General features: G+C 37.9%; 1 protein-coding gene across 1 annotated transcript in view; it reads right to left on the reverse strand.

Annotated features, from left to right (window-relative positions):
• LOC126162061 (retinaldehyde-binding protein 1-like) overlaps window positions 1–22,768 on the reverse strand; it is a 174,595-nt gene that overhangs the window by 70,856 nt on the left and 80,971 nt on the right. Inside the window, exon 3 of the mRNA XM_049918315.1 lies at window positions 2,455–2,546. Coding sequence (XP_049774272.1) covers window positions 2,455–2,546 — 92 coding nt within the window. The remainder of the gene's footprint in view (window positions 1–2,454; window positions 2,547–22,768) is intronic.

A 22,768-nucleotide genomic window follows, 5' to 3' on the forward strand; every position in this document is an offset into this window, starting at 1 on the left:
AATACACAAATGGCTGCTTAGTTAATGAACAATGAGAATACTTGCTTATTAATCAAGCTACCTTCATTTGTTTTATCCTAAGAGCTACTCAGTTCTCATAATGCTGAAATGCAGGTAAACTGTTATAATTCATTGCATGTTTGCCTTGCAATCCTGTGTTACAACATTCTGAGTAAATGCTACTACAATTCACGCAGTTCTTAGGTTAGAAAAATAAGATGTGAAAACACTAAATGAGAAAATGGCCATCCTTCAGGAATATATTCATGGCACTAGTGATATACATTCTTCTGAGCTATTACACATACACCATGATGATGAAAACTATACATATGCCATGATGATGAAAACTATACATACAAATCAATACTGACATGCAGATGTAGGGTATTAAACATAGGCATAAATGTACACTGAGTGTCTACAGTCCTCATAAAAGTGAAGTACGCTCTAACACTGGTGAACAACAGCTTTTAACAAGCTATGAACAATTTAAAATTTAATATTAATGATGCACGGACATTGTAAAGGAAAACTGAGAATTTCCCCACTGAACATAACTTGTTTTATTACTAAGTGAATTTTTATTATCGTATACTATTTAGTTTGGAAGTAACATTTCACACTGTAAAATGAAGTCTAAAGTACAAGCTGATATCCCAGGTTATTTCCAGCAAAAGAAAAGTTATATATCTGTTAATAGTGGTACATTTTCCAGTATACAAAAAACTACTCAAAAATATAAAACTTATTCTCATACAATTCAATTAAAAAATTTAGTAACATAGTAGTGGTGTAAATGAGATAGAGAAGATGACTGAATTAAATCTGTTCAAAAAGACAGCTAAAACATTCTTCATAAACAATGCACATTACACAATTACAGATTACTTAGAGGACACAGAGTGGAGGTTAATAATGAAAGGTGATAACTACAACACCCTATCATATTACAATATGTGATCACAATACAATGCTTTTAAAAGAAAATCACATTTCAAGGATCTATAGTGTACAACAGTAATGTCTTGTCACTCTCCCAACTTTAGCATATCATTGATTGTGGATGGATGTTGACTCAGTTTTTCAGGTGGCCTAGGAAAGACATGAAGATGTGTAGAAAGCATAGTTGTAGGCTTATGGGTCTGGAGTCTGTTCTCCAAACAAAGTTAGAGGATGGGACACAGAAGCATGCTCGTAGTTCAGGAGACAGTGAGAATCCTTCGCCTGTGCAGTGATAAAGAGCAAATCATGTTTTATATTATAAGGGGCAATCAAAAAGTTTCAATTTGAGAATGTTGCTGTAGCATATGCGCAACATAGTACGACTCCAATGTGGATATACAAGCACTGAGTTGTAGGCTAGGGATTAATGTGACATTTGTGTCTTTCTAATTTGCATGCTGTAAATACAGAAACATGAACTATGGCAATGTTATTACCAAATGCATTCAAATAAGACCAATGTGCTGTTGTTTTCTTGACTGCTGAAGGATGAACGCCAGTAAACTTCCATAATAGAATGAAGGATGTATATGGAGTAGCACAAATGTTGAAAAAAAAAACAGTGTGGAATGGTGCACCAAGTTCTGTACTTACCATGACTCGATACAAAATGCTGATTGATCTAAGAGGCCAGACCATCCATTACAGAACAACTCAAGTAGGAGACACTTGAGCAATCACCCTATAGTCTTGATCACTCTCCATGTGATTATCATGCCTTTGATTCCCAAAAAACGGCTTTGAAGGATTACTGATTCCTATTGGATGAGGACTTGGAGCAGGCAGTTATGGAATTCTTCACACTGCAAGATGTGGCATTTTACCAGATGGGTTTCTACAATAATGGGAGACTGCCTCAATGCTCACAGTGATTTTGCCTGAGTGGCCTACTGATTCTGGACTGTATGGCCTTCAAACAAAAAAATCTTTGACTACCCCTTTGTAGGTCATCCAGAGCAGATTGTATGGAAATCAAAGACAGCTGCTGAATGAGGTAGTACAGTTGTTAAGACACTGACCCCATAGTCAGTAGAAGGAGTTTGTCTGGTCATCATGGTTTAGGTTTCCTGTGATTCTGCTAAGTCCCTTCAGGAAAATGCCAGAGTCCATGGTTGACCACCTCTCCCATCCTCATAAAAGAATACTTAAAAATATGTTCTTTGTGTACATATGTTTTGAACTACTTATTTTAATTGTACTATGATGACAAATCCTGTATCACTGTGAGATGATAAATAAATAAATAAAGTGAAAAGGTCTCTTAAGATATTTCACAATGCTCTAAATTATATTTATTGTTTCATAATTTTAATTCAATCTCCCATTTGATTATTTGCAGTTGTTTCCATATGCTGGAGGGTTCAATTTTTGAGAGAGTAAACAAAGATACACATCAGAATAAAACATATAACTAGATTACTTATGAAACAATCAATACAAAAAATTTACCATTTTGAAGGCTTCATTCACATTGTGTTTCCTTGCTCTTAAGAAAGTTAAGAGGAAAGTGTCATCAGTCCTTGAATATAAGCCTTTTTCTCCTGGAAATAACAAAGATGCTTTTTTAATGACTGTAGATATATCGTCCATTCATTTTAAGGTACCTTTTTCCTCTTAGGCACATAATTCCTTCACAGACACAAACTGTCAATTACATGTCTATGTACAGTCTCTTGTTATGCAGATAAATTATGAAGAAATAATTGCTTCTCATGGAGAAAGATTCTTTTCTCCCTCTTGCTTATGGTAAAAGTACAAATGAACCCTCATAGCCTGAACCAAACTGGCAGAAATTGTTTGAAATGGAGAAAAAAGACAACTGGCCACCTAAAATGTAAATTGTATTTACCATTAAATGAGCACCAGACAACTGAAGTGACCAGCTTTGCTCCAGGAACAACACCAGTCTGGGAACTCAGATGTGCTGGACTCTAACCTACCAATCCAGGACACAAATTATTTGTTATAACTTACATTCAGGTTAGGGATACTCTCACTCTTTGACTTAAGTTGTTTTACATATCTTTTATTCCAACTCTTAGGTAATGACAGAACTGTTCCTTACTCTGCTGACAGCACTCATAAATTGCTGTGCTCTGCACATATTCCTTATTCTAAATACAAAAGATCTCTTGCATTTAGTTCAAGTCACCAGGGGTGGCTCATCTGATGAGCCAGAAGGCCTGGCTCACAAGATATTTTCTGATACAATTTTTTTGGTATATTTTTCAGTGTCATATCAAACAGTTTGTGTATGACATGACTTGGATGTAGTACAAGTGACACAGACCAGAAATAGTCAGGCCCAGTTTCCATCACTCCATTCCAGAGACACGATGTTACTCTGAGCTGTTGGTACCTGGGTCATTCGACCAGCACCAGGGGCCAGCATCAGGTGGTCCATACTCTTCCACAACCCCTGCTCATAAAACTGCAGTCACAGTGACATGACCAAGCAGTTTCCCTTTCTCTGCTTCACCCCTCCCCTTAGCATAGCATAGGGCTAGCTAGATTCGATTAGATTACATTAGATTAGTTTTTCATTCCATAGATCTATGCTGATGAGATCCTTGTCAATGTAGAAGATGTCAAGTTCCAATACTAATAGTATGAATATATACAATACATCATTTGTTTCTATTAAAAATTAATCAATGGTGTAGAAGGAGTTGGCCACTAGTAAGTCTTTCAGGCTCCTTTTAAACTGATCTTTATTTGTAACTAAATTTTTTATGTTTGCTGGCAAATTATTGAAGATGAGTGTTCCTGAGTAGTGGACCCCTTTTTGAACGAAAGTAAATGCTTTTAAGTCCTTGTACAGATCATTTTTGTTCCTGGTATTGTATGTATAAACTGAGCTGTTTGTTGGAAAAAGAGATATATTATTTAAGACAAATTTCATTAAGGAGTAAATATACTGAGAGGCAGTAGTTAGTATACCCAGTTCTTTGAAGAGGTTTCTACAGGACGTCCATGAGTTTACTCCACAAATAATATGTATTACACGCTTTTGGACTCTGAAAACTTTTGTTTGACTTGAAGAGTTACCCCAAAATATTATACCATATGTCATTATGGAATGAAAGTAGGCAAAGTATGCAAGCTTTTTCATTTTTATGTCACCTATGTCTGCTAACACTTGAATTGCAAATACAGATTTGTTAAGGCGTTTCTGCAGTTCTGTGGTGTGCTCCTCCCAACTGAATTTATTATCAAGTTGTAATCCCAGGAATTTAAGACTGTCAACCTCTTCTATCTGCTCTTCTTCATACTTTATGCATATGCTGGGTGGAAACCTCTTACAGGTTCTGAATTGCATATAGTGAGTCTTTTCGAAGTTTAATGTCAGTGAGTTGGCTTTAAACCATTTATTAATATCCATGAAAATATCATTAGCAGATCTTTCTAGAACACTCTACATACTATTTATTGCAATACTTGTGTCATCTGAAAACGAAACAAACTCTGCTTCTGGCAGTGTAACTGATGAGAGATCATTAATGTACACAAGAAAAAGCAATGGCCCTAAGATGGTCCATCCAGGCTGACCACCTGGATGGACCAGCTCACACATATATCCTTTCCCTTGCTACCCTCTGCGAACCCTGGTGCCTGTCCACCCTCCTTGCCTTCCTGTCCACTTGTCTACACAGTGTTTGGGGCTGGGCACCTGGGGCCCACAGCTGGAACTATGCCCAGAGATCCTGCAGCCCTAGCAGAACTGCCAAGCTAAGTTCCCCTCTCCCAGAAAAACTCTCCGCAAATATTTCAACATAGGTATAAGATATTTGAAAAGTAAGTTTAATAAAAATGATGTGTTATTGAAGAATATTATTTAAATGAGCTATATAGGTGAAAAATATTGCACCCAACAAATTTAATGCATCAATGTGGTAAATAAATTACAAATTGTCCAAACTTTCTAAAAGAATTGAAATTAAAACAAAATCTATGCCATTTTGTTTGTGGCAGCTAGTGTATATTGATTTTACCATGATGTATAATAAAGAAGAGATATTATTTTCTTCTATTAAATTATTAACAGTGTATGCATCATTAATAGGAAATAAAAGAAAAGGGCTATAATTATGTATTAAGGATACATTTCTTTCAAAGAGTTGTGTTCTTGTTATTATTTTACTTGCAGTTTCCTTTCTTTGAGCACATCAAACCCATCCTTAACGTCATTGAAGTCAAATGTAGCAGCTGTGTCAATTCCCTTGACAAGATAGCTGAATTTGACAGTCTGCTTCACCATAAGCAGTTTTTTATCATCTTTAATTTGCTGAAAGTGAATTATAATTGTCATAAATATCCTCAACGTTATTTTTATTTTGCATAAGCCTCTAATAACCCATACACTGAAAACTAAAAATTCAAAATATCCAAATGGCTCTTCATCAGCTCTTTCTGCTAGAATTTGAATGCGGCTATTCTATTAACTAGCCCTGCTGTATTAATGTTTCTGTTATATTTGGCACCAAAATCTGTTTCACATACAGAACTCTCATTGAATGCTTTCCTGGCAGGAAATTGCAGTGAGGTGAAATGATATATGTGAGACCCATTTCCTGTCTCACTTATTATTCTATCAAATATTTTGAAGCAGTCTAGCTTAAACAGTTTTACTCTGGGATTCAGCTGCCTGAAATCAGCAGAAATAGGAAGCATTCCATTAAATAGCATATTATTTATTCAACATCTGGTGGCCAACCTTTGAGATCCTACAATACTGTAGCAAAGTGCCAGCAGAAACTCCAGTGTTGAAACCAAGCTAGTTGTATGAATTAGCTGTATGAATTAAGTGCATACATAACTGAAGTGATGCATGTTTGGTCCTGTATTCCAAACCCCTTCTCCCACCCCTACTGCCATTCACCAATAGGAAGTGTTTCAAACTGCATACAGGCCTATCTTTCAATAGTGTTCTGTTTTCTGCAGCAGTATCATTGAAACTTGAGTATTCTTAGAGTGCTTTTAAAATGAATAATGTAGATTGTTTGCTGAAAATGCCTTTTAATTTATTAAGTATGGGAGAGAAGCTAGAAATCATTACCATATTTATTATTTTTCTAATGTTTTTTGAGCAGCAAGACATAAATGAAGATTACATAACAAACACTTCAGAGCAATTCCATTATAAAGTTTACTGACTTTTTTCTGGGCCCCACCAACAAAAATGAGCACCAGCTGCCATTTATGGTTACTGCCGTTTATGATTACTCTCAACAGTTAAGTACATATATTGCAGCAGCCATCAGTTCATTCTCTTCATATAATAATAACCATCATTAACATATCTTCCAGAAAGTATAGAGTGATCTCTGTCTGTATATCTCATCCTGTGTATTATTCATTTTTGAAACTAGATGTGATGTGGTATTAATTTGTTCTTGCAATTTCCTTACATGTTGAAAATGTGTTAATTAGTTGGTACAGAATTATTGTTATATTATGTTATCAATTACCTACTTCCCAGTTACAAACCTCTAGAAGGTGTTCGATGTATTCCACTGTTCATTTACTCTCATCTGCATAAATCTGAATGATACTCTTCTAGGTTTGGTAATATTGGTGCATTTTTATAAGAATTTATTCTGATACTTTCAGACAACTCATGAGACTTTTAACACCAACTGACTTTTCTCTCGTTGTAATTAGTATGCTACTTTAAACTTCCTGACAGATAAAAACTGTATGCTGGACTGGGATTCAAACCTGGAAAATTAGCCTTTCGCTGATGAATGTTCTACTAACTGAGCTATCTGACAACCACTCACCAACTATCCTCATAACTTTACTTCCATCAGTGACTTATTTCCTACCTTCCAAACTTCACAGAAGTTCTCCTGCATAACTTGCAGGATTAACCTCCTGGGAAAAAGGACATTGTGGAGACATGGCTTAGCTACAGCCTCGGGGATGGTTCCCAGAACGAATTTTCACTCTGCAGTGTAGTATGTGCTGATTTGAAACTTCCTGGTAGATTAAAACTGTGTGCTAGATGAGGACTTTACTCAGGTGTGCCTCTGATGTTCTTTATGTATGATATCCACTGTCCCAGTTGTCTGGCCAATACACAACATACCACAATGGCAAGGTATCGGTATACTATAAATTCCTGGTTTTTGTAGTCCCAAGTTATTTTTCACATTTCCAAGTCCCCCTCATATTTTGGTAGGTAGATACAATACATACTTGTTACTGTGCTTCCTAAAAACCCTTTGGATTTTAGCAGGAACAGACCCTGGATAAGTCAGGTACACCACAGTCTTTCTGTCATCTTTCTCTTCATCTAGATGGCGTGGCAGAGTGACTGCTTGCTGGGCCTTCTGAATCTGTTTGGCTGTGTATCAATTCTTGCAGAACACTTATCATAAATGCTCTATTGATACTGCCAGACTATATGTGTCTCACGAGGTGTGTGCTTGTGGACTACTGTCTTAAGAACTCCATTCTTCTGCACTGGATGTTGGCTTGCAGGTACAAAACAGTCTGCTCATTAGTATTAGCACATATACACAAAATAAGTTGAAGTTAGTGTATGCCAGCTGAGCATTGTCAAATTTCTCTGCAGTAAGTTCTAATGAGTCTTACAGTGGCAATCTAGGGAACAGGGATACCAAATAAAAATTGACCACATATCAGATTCTATGATATGTAGCTGCTTGAGACGTTGCATGGCAAGGAGACACCCCCCCCCCTCCCCCCCTCCCCAAGTTGCTGATGTGGTGAATACACTTCCCCAGTTATGGGAATATCAATTACTTGGCAGTTAGTTATGTTAATGCACCAATGTTGAGATGCTTGGGCACAGTGAAACATCATCTATGTGTGCTTTTGGCAACCCATATAATATATGTGGGACTGAACTCTAGTTTGTATTTGTTTAATGACCTTGTCAAAAACACCGGTTTTCTTCAAGAGAGCCCTGGTCTGTCAATTTTGTCCATAGGGTCATATTACAAAATTCTGTATGTAGGGTCCTCCAGAAATTGAGGCACTTCCTCATCATAATCAGCCTGCTGCAAAATGACTGTGGTGTACCCTTTATCTGCTGATAAAACCACACAGCTGCTATCCTTCTGGAGCCTCTTGAGTGGGAGACCCTCATTAGCTGATAGAAACTTTAATAGAGGAAGGAGACCTTGAAAAAGCAACAGAACAAATAGAAGACCTCCTAAAAAATTCAGTGATACAAACAAACCCAAAAACAAGGATGGCAAAAAGATGGTTCGATGCTGAATGCTACAGCAAAAGGAACACTCTACCCATTAGACCACCACCGCCACATAGAAAGTAAATTAATGCAGTATTAAAAACCTGCAGTGTTATAAATTAAAAAAAAAAAACTGCATTAGAAGTCATAGATGAAATTCTGAACTATACATACTACCCAAAAATTGCGTGTAGAAGAATGAAACCTAACCTCATCATCACTGGAAACTTTGTATACCTAACTATGCAATGTAGTATTTAAGTAAATGGACTCCGAGTAAGATGGTGGACAGTGCAGTGCAAAATGTTGAGTACGCTCTTATTAAGATTGGAAAAGTGGCAAAAGAAGGAGGATATATGAAGAAGGAAATGAAGAATGCATTACTAGAGGCGGTGAGTGAAATAAGAAAATGCTTAGATTCTTTGAAAAACGAAACAAAAACAAAGAAGGAGGAGAATAGGAATCCTACGAGAGAGGTTATGAATAGCTAACAAGAGAAGACGAGGGAGGAGGAAGACAGCTGCACTGCTGGACAAATAGCGAGATCTATCGGAGAGACGCAGGAAACAGCACATAGTTGACACAGGACTGCTGGACAACTAGCGATATCTATTGGAGAGATGCAGGAAACAGCACATAGTGGACAGAGACAGATGGAAGAGACACCTACAGGAGCTGAAAAGAACTTCAATGGAGACATCTTCAGAGTAGGCAGCTCTCTCGAAAAAGTAAAAAAAGATGAAAATAACATAGAAATGGAATAATTGAGGCATAAAATGGAAGAGATAATGGATTCCCTAAAAAAACCAACTAGGGATTTTAATACTGGAGCAAATAAAGAAAACTCTAGAAAAGGAAAGTCACTTAGAACCAAAGAAAACCAAAACTGATGGAAACAACATACAAACTAAGTATAACAACGAAGCTGAACCAGGGGGAATGACAATATACAGAAATCCTCTGTTCCAGCAACAAAATCAGCCACAAGTCCAAATCAATGCACATGAGCAACATGATGAAACCCAAAATGAGGTTAATGAACTAGAGCAGGCTCATCCAAGAATTGCGCAAGGCAGTGTAGTTCAGCGCCCCGTCCGCGAGCGTGTGTCACTGGTGTCAGCGTAGGAACTGCAGAGCGAGTGATACCGCACAACACTGCACTGCCCTGGACTGTCACGTAGTCAGATCCAACGTAAACAAGGTAACAGAGGAAGCCCACCTCTGTAAAAGAGGTCAATGAGCAGTAAAACAAGCAAAGCATTCACTGTTTAGGTAACAACTAATGTTCGTGTAACAGAATTACGACGCAAAGCTTTAGAAAACAATATCCAAAACAAGAATTGAAGAACATCTGAGTTGTTTTCTGACCCACAGGTTCATTCTAATAGTTCTGCACATGCACACTCATCATTATGCACAATAGGCATCTTCTGAAAAATATATCTGTTTCTTAAATGAACTAGAGTCATATATATTCTATTTTAGAAATAATTTCATTTAAGGGATATAGAGTCTCATTCTTACTGTTAGCAGTTACAAGTAAATATTTTTTGTTTTACTTCGGGCTACATCTTTTTGTATCCCTTTTCAGATTTTATAAATTGGATCCTTAGTTTGCTGTTTTGTATGTAATAATTTTAACCGACCAAGTTCGAATACTTATTAAAAATAGAATTAAGGTTATAAAGCTCTTTAATTCTCACAATCAAAATTGTTAAAGAAGACAATTACGTACGAAGCGTGCGTACAGTGGCATGGCGAGGCTCGGCGGGCAGTTCGCAAGGCCAGATAAGGGACACAGCTCGGCCACTGCGACAACATACGAATTCGCCCTGGGCACTGGCAGTGGGCGATCGCGAGCGCTAGCGCCCCAGGGGCACAGTTTGGACGAGCCTGGACTAGAGGGACATCTTGACAGGAGTACTGTGGTAGGGAGGAGCTGGTACAGGAGAAGAAACCAGAGTAATAATAAAGCCATAAGGGGTACATAAAAAGATGAAGAAATGCAAGCAGCAGAAAAAACAGCATGGCTATATATCGGTAACCTAAAGAGATTCACCACAACTGATACAGTAGTGAAATACCTTAACAAGAACAGAATACTGGGGCAACTAGAATGTGAAGAACTGTGCACACTGGGTAACAAAACAGCTTTACAAGTAGGCATTCCGTTTGAAGATCTACAAATCACACAAGAACCTGAATTCTGGCCTTTAATTTCCCAAGAAGATCAATGGAAGAGGGAAGAGTTTCAACCAAACCAGGCAGAAAACCAGAAGAACAAGGAATAAAAGCCATCTTGTGGAATACAGAGGGAATAAAAAGTGCTCTTAATCTAACACCAACAGACACTCTGCAAAACTCAGATCTTGCAATTTTAACAGAAAGCTTCCTGATAGACAACTGGCGACATAAAGATTCTTTCAATTTTCACCTAGTAGCAAAGAAGGGAGAAAGAGGATGGACCATGGGAGGAACATCTATGCTACTGAAACCCTGGATGACCCCACCAAAAAAATCATAAAACAAGAAAATAGGATGCTAGTAAAAGCGTCAAACATAAATATAATTGCACCCTGTTTCCAACTACATACAAATGCAGTAGAAGTAATCATCAAACAATGTAATAGCAAATCCACCATTATAGCAGGAGAACTATTAAACAAGACTAGTCATTGAAACCCTAGAAGAAGATGGTTTCATCCTACTGATCAATAGACAAATACCTACATGTATATGCCATAATGGAAAAAGCACCATTGATATCACATTAACAAGAGGAGAAATAAAAGGAAGTATTCAACCAATATGGCATGCTCTATCACTCCTATATGAAAGCACAGTAAAATGAAGGTAAAAATAAATAACATCATCTCTCCAGCAAGAAAGACCCACCAAATCACACAAAGAAAAATTGATAAAGAAAACATAACAAACCAACAAGAACAAATAACAAAAACAGAAACATTAATAGATGAAGGAGACTTTGAAAAGCAACAGACAAAATAGAAGACATCCTAAAAAATTCAGTGGTACAAACAAACCCAAAAACAAGGATGGCAAAAAGATGGTTTGATGCTGAATGCTACAGCAAAAGGAACACTGTTCTAAGAATGCTCCACAGATTAAGAAACCAGCACGATGAGGAAACATACAAACTGTATGCAGAAAAGAGGAGAATCTACAAAAAACTAATAGAAGAGAAGAAAAAAGAATACATACAAAGAGAGGCAAAAAGAGAAGCAGATGAAACAGAGAAAGACCCATACACAGCAGAAAGACCAACAAAAATAGCTCATACACCAAATATAGATATGAACGAATTGGAAGACCACTTCAGTAAGATACTGAACAATTGAGGAAACAAAACACCCCCAAAGAAAGAGGAACAACATCAAACTAAGGAAAAAGACAATATATGGGAACCCCTAAATGAAGAAGATTTGAAAGAAGTAATAAAAGCACTGAAGAACAAGAAAGCAGCAGGACCTGATAATATACACTCCTGGAAATGGAAAAAAGAACACATTGACACCGGTGTGTCAGACCCACCATACTTGCTCCGGACACTGCGAGAGGGCTGTACAAGCAATGATCACACGCACGACACAGCGGACACACCAGGAACCGCGGTGTTGGCCGCCGAATGGCGCTAGCTGCGCAGCATTTGAGCACCGCCGCCGTCAGTGTCAGCCAGTTTGCCGTGGCATACGGAGCTCCATCGCAGTCTTTAACACTGGTAGCATGCCGCGACAGCGTGGACGTGAACCGTATGTGCAGTTGATGGACTTTGAGCGAGGGCGTATAGTGGGCATGCGGGAGGCCGGGTGGACGTACCGCCGAATTGCTCAACACGTGGGGCGTGAGGTCTCCACAGTACATCGATGTTGTCGCCAGTGGTCGGCGGAAGGTGCACGTGCCCGTCGACCTGGGACCGGACCGCAGCGACGCACGGATGCACGCCAAGACCGTAGGATCCTACGCAGTGCCGTAGGGGACCACACCACCACTTCCCAGAAAATTAGGGACACTGTTGCTCCTGGGGTATCGGCGAGGACCATTCGCAACCGTCTCCATGAAGCTGGGCTACGGTCCCGCACACCGTTAGGCCGTCTTTCGCTCACGCCCCAACATCGTGCAGCCCGCCTCCAGTGGTGTCGTGACAGGCATGAATGGAGGGACGAATGGAGACGTGTCGTCTTCAGCGATGAGAGTCGCTTCTGCCTTGGTGCCAATGATGGTCGTATGCGTGTTTGGCGCCGTGCAGGTGAGCGCCACAATCAGGACTGCATACGACCGAGGCACACAGGGCCAACACCCGGCATCATGGTGTGGGGAGCGATCTCCTACACTGGCCGTACACCACTGGTGATCGTCGAGGGGACACTGAATAGTGCACGGTACATCCAAACCGTCATCGAACCCATCGTTCTACCATTCCTAGACCGGCAAGGGAACTTGCTGTTCCAACAGAACAATGCACGTCCGCATGTATCCCGTGCCACCCAACGTGCTCTAGAAGGTGTAAGTCAACTATGCTGGCCAGCAAGATCTCTGGATCTGTCCCCCATTGAGAATGTTTGGGACTGGATGAAGCGTCGTCTCACGCGGTCTGCACGTCCAGCACGAACGCTGGTCCAACTGAGGCACCAGGTGGAAATGGCATGGCAAGCCGTTCCATAGGACTACATCCAGCATCTCTACGATCGTCTCCATGGGAGAATAGCAGCCTGCATTGCTGCGAGAGGTGGATATACACTGTACTAGTGCCGACATTGTGCATGCTCTGTTGCCTGTGTCTGTGTGCCTGTGGTTCTGTCAGTGTGATCATGTGATGTATCTGACCCCAGGAATGTGTCAATAAAGTTTTCCCTTCCTGGGACAATGAATTCAGGGTGTTCTTATTTCAGTTTCCAGGAGTGTATATATAATGAACAGATAAAAGACGCAAAAGAGGCCCTCCAACATGTATGGACCAAACTATTTAACAAATGCCTGGAACTTGAAAGAATTCTGACACAATGGAGACACTCAACAATAAAAGTTCTCTACAAAGGTAGAGGAGACCCGTCAGACGCAAACAAGTACAGAGGCATAGCCCTGAAAAATACTCAATTCAAGATGTTTTCAAAGATAATTACACAAAAAATCCAAGCCTCTTGGACAGTCGTCTCCCAGAACAACAAATGGATTTCAGATCTGGAAGATCAGCACTTACGGCAGTCAGGCTTCTTCTAAACAACATCGACAAAGCGCTACAAAAGAAAAAAATGTTCTACACTGTGTTCATGGACTTTACCAAAGCCTTTGATCTACTGGAAAGAGATCTCATAATCCAAAAACTGGAAAACACAATGGGAGAAGAGAGCATATGGGCAAGATTAATCAAGTCAATCCTCGAATACAACTTAATCACAATATCAGACAACCTCTCTTTTTCAAACCCCGTTCTGCAATCGAACGGAGTCTTACAGAGTGACCCAATGAGCCCTTTGCTGTACATTCTTGCCACTGAAGAAGTACTCCAAACTGGAGAAAATGAAGAAGATATATATGTATATGCATACGCTGACGACATAGCTGTAGGTTCAACAGATATACTGAAGCTGCAGAGAATCATTGAGAAAATAGACAAATGGTGCAGTGAACACTAACTGCACATAAACATAACAAAGACAGAAATGTTAATTTTCAGAAAAGGAGGAGAAACACCCAAGAAACTGAATATGGCTATTTGGCTGCAATTTTATTAAATAAAATTAGCTGAGATGTTTGATTTTGGAGGCTTTGTGCTGGTGAGCACCCTGTAGGTGTCCCAGTCAATTTTTTCCACTGTATTTGATGGAAGTGAATTGGCCACTTGTTCCACTGCACTGAGGAAACCCAAAATGGGGATATGTTTAGGAGTTGTTGCCAAGTTGAGATCGCTGCTGAGTACCTTCAAAGCTTTGTCATCAAACTGCTTGTCACTTAGGTTAATCACAGCATAAGTCTCCTCCATCTGCTGTGTTTTCATACTCAAGCAATCAGACTTAACAGACTGGCATGCTGAGGCATTCTTCATGGCACACACTGCTAAAGACCAAGACAAACTGTCTACCCTGTCCCAATCTTCAGCTGCTAGGGAGATTTCCATATACAGGTGAAGGTGAAAAGCTCTCTGACTGTCATATCCATTCTGTGGCACATAACTCAAATCCTCTTTCTCACAAGTGCCATGCTCGCCCAACATTTTACCTTGTTGCCATTCTGGAGTTAATGTGATGCATAATCATGGCAACTACATCTCCAACTCGACATCCCAGCAGGAAACTGAGAGAACTTAGCATCCTCCCTTTCTTCTTGATTTTTGGCGCATCTCCTCCTCATACAGTATCTTGATGTAATTATTCATATTTTTCTGACATCTGTTGACATCTTGAGCCCTTGAGTATTCTGCCAGATACAAGCATTGCTATGGCACAATACTTCAACAATGTGACTCATTACCTTCATCATGTGCTATCTGAGATTGCTTATTGAGTAAAAAACGTTCAGTGCTTGTAACTATGCTCTTCATCTTTCAACATCAGTTCAAGGCATTCTTTTTGCAGCCAGATCCACTAACACTGACCTTGTGCTTTCCTTCTTTATCTGTCTTCACTTTTAGTTTTCCATACCTTTTATTTTCTGATCTGTTTATTTCTTCCCACCTCCACCTCTACTACATATTCCTTCTTTATCTGTCTGTGAGCTTGTGTTCCTTTTTGGTCTGCTTTGTTCCAGGTGTTCTCTCTTTGGTCCCCTCCCACTAGAAACATTCTTTGGTGTTTCCTCTTCATTGTGGTGCACCAGGCTGAGTCCTGGTGTTTTGTCTTCAGTACTGTGCACCTGGCTGCACACTGGCACTCTGTTTTCAATCCAGTGCTCCCTCTAGAAGTGCCCTGCAATTTTCCATATTCAGTAGTAGATGTTGGTGGTCTTACTGTCATGTTGAACAGTTCTAATTTCATGATTTTACACGTGCAAGAAGTGATTCTGTATAATGAAATTTGGTGTAATTATGCACTGATATACAAATTGTTTTACTTATGTAAACCCTTTCTGAGAGGAAGTATAATTTTCATTTGTGAAACCATTGTGACTGTGTGTAATGGAGTTATAAATTTTTAAAACATGTGAAAAACATCAAACTTGCTCTATGTGAAATGAAGACAATAAATCAACAGGTTAATGTATTTTAACTACATGGAGTTCTTATTTGAAAATCAAAACCTGGATCATACCATCTAGACATAAAATTATTGTTTAGTGATCCACATTTTTGTTGAGGAGCTACAAAAAAATATGATAATGCGATGCAATTTTTATTGTGTGACCTTATATCTCACTCATTTTGGCTGCACTGAACTAGTGTTGTCTCTGCTAGAAATGTGCTCATGATTTAACAATAACTAGACACATTTCTAAAGATCATGAATTGAATAATTTTTATGCATTAATAGAGGGGAGGGTCATAACAACTTTGGTGCTCTGTCCAGGATGCTCTTAATAATAATAAAAAAAAAGGTCCAAATTCTTTTGTGTGTTAATTTCACTGATCAAAAAGAAGAAATTATAACTGAATTGGGTGGACTGAAGCTTAGATACAACAGTCATTGGTGGTGGTCAGTAATACAATGACCAATAATCTACTTCTGAATTGGATTTCAAACAGGTGGACATGTATAGTGTGAAGTGTTTTCATTCACTATGTGTTACACTGCAAATAACAAAGATTTTATAAAATGATGATTAGTGAGCAAAAGTCAGAATTACAAGCAAGAGAGGGTGTAAATTTTGTGAATATGGGAGACTTTGACAAAACAAGTAAATGGGAGTAAGACGTAAGTGGCCCAGTAAAAGTGAGTAATTTCAGACAGAAAGAAAATTATAGTAATTATGACACAGTCACTCCAACAAATTATCAAACAATCCTTTCAGCAATTAATGTTAAAATGTAATGAACAGCTTAAGAACTGAATGTCCAAACTTTGATGAAGAAAGTAGGAAACAGTCCACAGGACACAGAACAGAATCCAATAAACAGAAATTAGAATTCAAAATGATTGCTGGGGACTGCACCAGATGAGATTTGAAAACCTGAGAGCTAAAAGGTGGCCCAGTAAAAGTGAGTAATTTCAGACAGAAAGAAAATTATAGCAATTATGACACAGTCACTCCAACAAATTATCAAACAATCCTTTCAGCAATTAATGTTAAAATGTAATGAACAGCTTAAGAACTGAATGTCCAAACTTTGATGAAGAAAGTAGGAAACAGTCCACAGGACACACAATAGAATCCAATAAACAGAAATTAGAATTCAAAATGATTGCTGGGGACTGCACCAAATGAGATTTGAAAACCTGAGAGCTAAAAGGTGAAAGACAGGGTAACAAGCAAAGCAGAGAAAACATCATGGAAGAGTTTAACTAGAGCAGAAAGCTAAGTATTTTTATGTGATAGAGATGGAGGACAGGGAAAAATAAATAGATCAGAAAATAAAAGACATGGAAAACTAAAAGGAATAGTTACTGAGAAGAAATGTTGAGACCAAAGAAATTAAAGTAAATTAAGGCCAAGTTAGTGGTGAGAATGAAAGACATTTTGATACACCATTTCCCTGCTGTGGAGTTCTGAGAAACTGGTGTCTGGGGAAAGAATTCCTAGGGTATGTATGGTGAAACAGACACTGCAGTCATAGCTGCCTCTTTGTAGGGCATGATCTGCAGCAGGGTATTGAGTGCTGCTGGTATAATTCTTTATCTATGTCCATTCATCCTAACTGATAACTTGGTGGTAGTCATACCAATGTAAAAGGCCAGATAGTGTTTACATAACAACTGGTACACATACGTCTTTCCACAGCTGGTTGTCCCTTTAATAACACACGTTTTGGCAGTTACAGGGCTGCTAACAGTAGTGGTAAGAGAGATGTGTAGGGCAAGTCTTACATGACACATGTCATGTACCAGCTTTTATGCAAACACTGTTTGGTCTTCTATATTGGTATGACTTCCATAAAGTTAGAAATCAGGATGAATGTACACAGACATTCAGTATCCTGCTGTGGAGCATGCTCTACAATGTAACAGTCATGACCACAATCCCTATTTCACCACACATGCCATTAGGATTCTCCCCCAGGCACTAGTTTCTTAGGATTCTCCCCCACACACCAGTTTCTCAGAACTCCGAAGGCAGGAACTGGTGTTACAACATTCCTTGGTTCTCACTGCCCAGCTGGACTTAATTTACATTAATTCCTTTGGTCTCAGCACTTCTTCTCAGTAACTATTCCTTTCTTCATTCCCTTTTAGTTTTCCATACCTTTTATTTTCTGATCTGTTTTTTCTTCCCACCCTCCACCTCTACCATATACAATACTCTTAGCCTTCTGCTCTTATTAACACTTGCATGATGCTTTGTCAGTAATCTCTGACCTGCATATTGTTCTATCTTCCACCTTTATGCTCTCAGGTTTCTTAATCTTGTATGGTGCAATCCCCAGCAACCAGTCTTTCCTTCTCATCCAATCTGATAAGTCTCCCCTGACCCAGGGTTCTGAGTGACTTTTCCAAACTCTCCTCATTTCCTGAACCTCACCAGTCCTTTTTGGTCACCCCTCTTCCTTCCCCTTCAACCATTTTGAGCCACTGGCTCCAAAGGCTTGCACATTTAATTAACTTTCATATCTGTTTTCTCCTGCCACCACTTAGTGAGTAGATTTTCTATCTATCAAATTATATTTTCAAAAATTGATTGTGTTCATTCACATATTAAAATCTATTTTAGTAGCTGAAACTATCCAAGCAGGTGGTGTAACAATATTATGAGAAGGACAGTTGCTACACACCAAATAGTGGTGATGCTGAGTCGCAAACAGGCACAACAAAAAGACTCTCACAATTAATGTCAACAATAGACACACAGACACACACACACACACACACACACACACACACACACACACAGCAGGTAGTGTTGAACACTGTGAAGTGCATGAAGAAACTAATAGAAGGTGAACTCATAAATAATTCACTTAATAATGCTGAAATTCTTGATGAGAGCGAAGGAAACAATTTGTGTTATGATGTTATAGGTGTTGGTGCAGAGACAAGTTGTTTTTTTGCTCTGAAACATGACATTATATCTGTGGACAATAAAAATAAAATATATGAAGTGTCAGTAAAAGATGAATTTTCAAAATTAGATGGAGAAAGTTAAAATGTTACTGATTTTATAGTGAAGTGTAAGACGTTATTGCTTTGAGTGAAGTGGTATGTATGAAGAAGATTGAAAGGAGATATTTTACTTATTAGTACCACATGGGTTTACAACATTGTGTACAGAAAGTTGTTTAACAGCATAAAATTTTATAAAATTATTCTTTGTGGGAAAAGTTATTCAAATTTAGTAATCAAATGCAGACTGATTGGAAAAAAAGTGGGAGAAGTATCAAAACAACTTTTGTCAACAATTCCAAAGAGCACTGTGTTACTGAAGGAAATTATAGCAATTAATGTAAAACAATTATTTTCTAATGAAAATTTCAAAATACTGATCTTTTAGTTGCATTAAAGAAAAGAATACTAGCAGATCATGAAAGAAAAGTTGTTTGTTCTTGATAAAATGATATACTGTCTAGGCTTGCCAGTAAGCCTAAAAAAAGTGAGTGTAGGGTGGACAAGCAACATTGTCTTGCTGTGAAAAATGTAATGGTAGGATAATTATGGGTTTTACTTCAAAATGGAAATGGTACTATAGAAAATATTACTGTAAATAGTGAAAACAACATCCAGATAAAGTAACAAGTCTCAGGAAAAAAGCCAACAATGAAATGAAAATTTTGTGTCTTACTGAATGTGCAAAAGACTTTCTTTATATTTTGGTAGATAAAATTTCCATGTCCTATTATGTTGCACTCTATGAATAAATTACTTATAAAGTCAAAACAGTTAATGATCACTTACTACCTCTCCCTACATTCTGCTGGGATTTATGTTAAATCATGGTTACTAAATACACTATAAGACAAAATAATGATGCACCATGATGAAATGATCTGAATGGGATATAAATCAGTAGATGTGATGTATACGTACAGACAAACAAATGATTACAATTTCAGAAAAATGGGATTATTTTACAGGAGAAAGGCTGTCATAAACTGAGGAAGTCAATAATGTATTGGTCCACCTCTGACCCTTATACAAGCCATTATTTGGTTTGGCATTGATTTATAGCATTGTTGGAAATCATGGGGGTTATCATGGCACATTCTGTCCAATGTGCAAGTCAAAATCCCAATCTAGTTGGAGGGCTCTGTCCATAATGCTCCTAAGGGTCTCAATTAGGGAGGATTCAGCAACCGTGCTGATCAAGGTAGGCTTTGGCAAGCACGAAGACAAGCAGTAGAAACTCACCATGTGTGCAAGGGCATTATCTTGCAATGACAGGCAACAGGAAGGGTCATAGAATATTGTCAGTATACCAGTGTGCTGTAAGGGTGCTGCAGATGACAACCAGAGGGTTACTGCTATGAAAAGAAATTACATCTGAGACCATTACTCCTGGTTGTTGGCCCTTATGAGGGGTGACTATCAGGTTGGTAACTCATGAAGTGTTACTGATTGGAGGACTCATATATTTTTGTTAATACTTTAAAAGAATCACTCTCAAGTACATATATCTTTTTCTGTAACAGTCTGTGTGTATAATAATAATAATAATAATAATAATCTGTGACACCATACTAGAGATTTATTAGTGAACAGTGATATTGAAGTGGCTTGTTGCTGAAACAGAACAGGTAGGGAAAAATGTTCTTCAGTTTTTTCTTAAAAGCAATAGCTTTCACTCACTTACATTGTCTTTCTCTTGAAGTCTGGCTCAGGAAGGAGACTTGCTGTGTAAGCTGCATAGCATCATTTAAAATACTTTGTTGTTGTGCAATCCAGCAGAGTCCACAGATCATTGTGAAGAGATACAATGACTGAACACATTTTGCATTCAATCACTAATTTGTGCTTGCTCACAGCAATCAACAACCCTGAGGTTGACAGCTAACCATTTTAGTGTATTTTGCAACCATTTCATGTGAGAGAACTTACTAATGATATGGCCATTTGTCTCCAAACAATGGTGCTGTCAGTCTTTGCCTATGTCAGACACCAGTCCCATGTTCAAGTATTGCATGGTTACCCATCTTTCAACAATGTGTTGATTTTTAGGGAGGCTAAAAAGTATAAAAAGAAAATTTAAACAAATAAAAATTGAGGTGCAATGTGTGTCATTCTGGTGCTTATCATGTGGCATGATAAAAAATAATTTTATGTGTATTATATGTCCATTCTTTTCTGTTCCAAGTAGCGTATCTAACTGAACACTGGAAGACAAACTGGTAAAAACAGAGAGAGACATTTTATATCAGTGTAAGACATATCAAGATGAGTATTATATTATTTGGAAAAGGAAAAGTCTTGCACTACATGATGCAACATTGTGAGGAAAAGGTAAGAGTTGCCAGCACAGCTAGCCCTCCTTTATGTGTTTGGCAAGTTCCTTGGATTTTTATTTTATAACTCTTGATTCATTTTGGGGTTTTGAGTGATAAACTTTATTATCTGTAATTTCATTTTTGCACATTGCTGTAAAGAAGTTATCGAACATGTCTGCTACTGTGCCTCACATTGGCAAGATGGAGTTCTGCCTATCTTCTGTTCCTTAGATGAACATCCAATCTTGTCTATCTGTAGTAGTCAATAATTGCTGCTGCACATCATTATTGGATGGGATAATTCAAGTTTTTTTAAATACTACAATATTCTGTGCAATTAAAATTATGACAAAATTTGGAAATCCAGATAAGATGGAAATGGAACCCAATACCTCAAAACAAGTCCATGTTGACAGAAGTAACACTGTCAATCCAACTATGGACAAAGCAGATTCTGATATTGATACTTCAGAATCTACAGTTGCTAATGTAATTGATTTGTTTGAGGAGCACGTCTAGTCTCACAGGACGAATTTGTCGAGAAAATGACCGAGGTCATGGAATGTGTTGGTACATGAAATTACAACATAAAAGTAATAACATATAAAATAAAATGTTTATGACCCCAAAGGAAGAAAAGCCATAATTTTATGTAAACATAATCAATAATATACCACAGGAATGAGTTTAATTTTTCAAGGAACTCCTCGACAGAATAGAAAGAGTAACCCATGAGGAAACTCTTCAGTTTCGATTTAGAAGCACTTGGATTACTCCTAAGATTTTTGAATTCTTGTGGTAGCTTATTTAAAATGGATGCAGCAGTATACTGCTCACCTTTCTGCACAAGATTCAAGGAAGTGCAGTCCAAATGCAAATTGGATTTCTGCATGGTATTAACTGAGTGAAAGCTGTTAATCCTTGAGAACTGAAGTGAATAAGTACCTTTAAATTGAACCTACTGATTATCTTTTTATGTGTTGGGCTAAAAGGTTGCGAATTCCCTATAAAAATTGAAGCAGATACACAAAACAAGATTTCTATTAAGGCAACACAAAAACCTTTGGTAAAAATTGTTAGTTTTCTAAAACTTCTTGATGGTAATTAAGTTGTTTGGAAACTCGAAAACATGGTTCATTTACAATAAATGCAGATAATATATTGGACTATTCCTCTTTTCTAATGGAAATCTAAATGTAACACAATGTATTAGTTAGAGAATCTGCTACAGCAGCTAAATCAAAACTCAAAATTTGTTACAAATTGCTCATAGATTATGCAAAGGACAATGGTAACTTCTGAAAAGTCCCAAAACCTTCGTTTATTTGTGTTGATATACAATGAAATTCAGGGGTGATGTATACATTGGCTGAACTGTGAACCACAGGTGCTGATTTTATATGAATCAAATTTCGTATCCAATACACCCATATCACTAACTTACGGCAATATAGTTTTGTAAGCGTCTGAAAATTCTGGAACTACAAAGAATGCAAGTGTTTTATTCCAGCTTTGAGCATATTTATATGCAATTGGTGCCAGCAGTGTTAACACAATGATAATAATCCAAGATGGATACAATACATATTTATGCAAATGTCAATAGTAACAAAAAGTTTCCTAACAGATCAATTACTAGATAAATGAACTACATAGTTCAGTGAAGGACATATAAATAATCAAACAGGTAATTAACAATAAGCACATGAAACAGTAATAAAATAGTTGCACAGTGTGGCATATGTATAGTGTGCAGTTAATTTATTGTTCATTCTCATAAAGAAGGTGACCCACCTTCAAGAGTTTCTTGAGTATGTAACAAATGACCCATTTGTTACATACTCAAGAAACTCTTGAGTGGAGTAAACTACATTACTTTCCACCCACCTCAAAAGACTAGTTTTAAATTTATTTACTGGCACTGTGTAGGCATTTTCAGGTAATTTGTTTATGCAGAAAGGACCAAAATATTTGTAACTGTTATATGTCTTTCCAGGCCTAGCATATGGCATATTAATTGTATG

The sequence above is a fragment of the Schistocerca cancellata genome, chromosome 2, assembly GCF_023864275.1.
Source record: "Schistocerca cancellata isolate TAMUIC-IGC-003103 chromosome 2, iqSchCanc2.1, whole genome shotgun sequence".
Classification (NCBI taxonomy): Eukaryota; Metazoa; Arthropoda; class Insecta; order Orthoptera; family Acrididae; genus Schistocerca; species Schistocerca cancellata.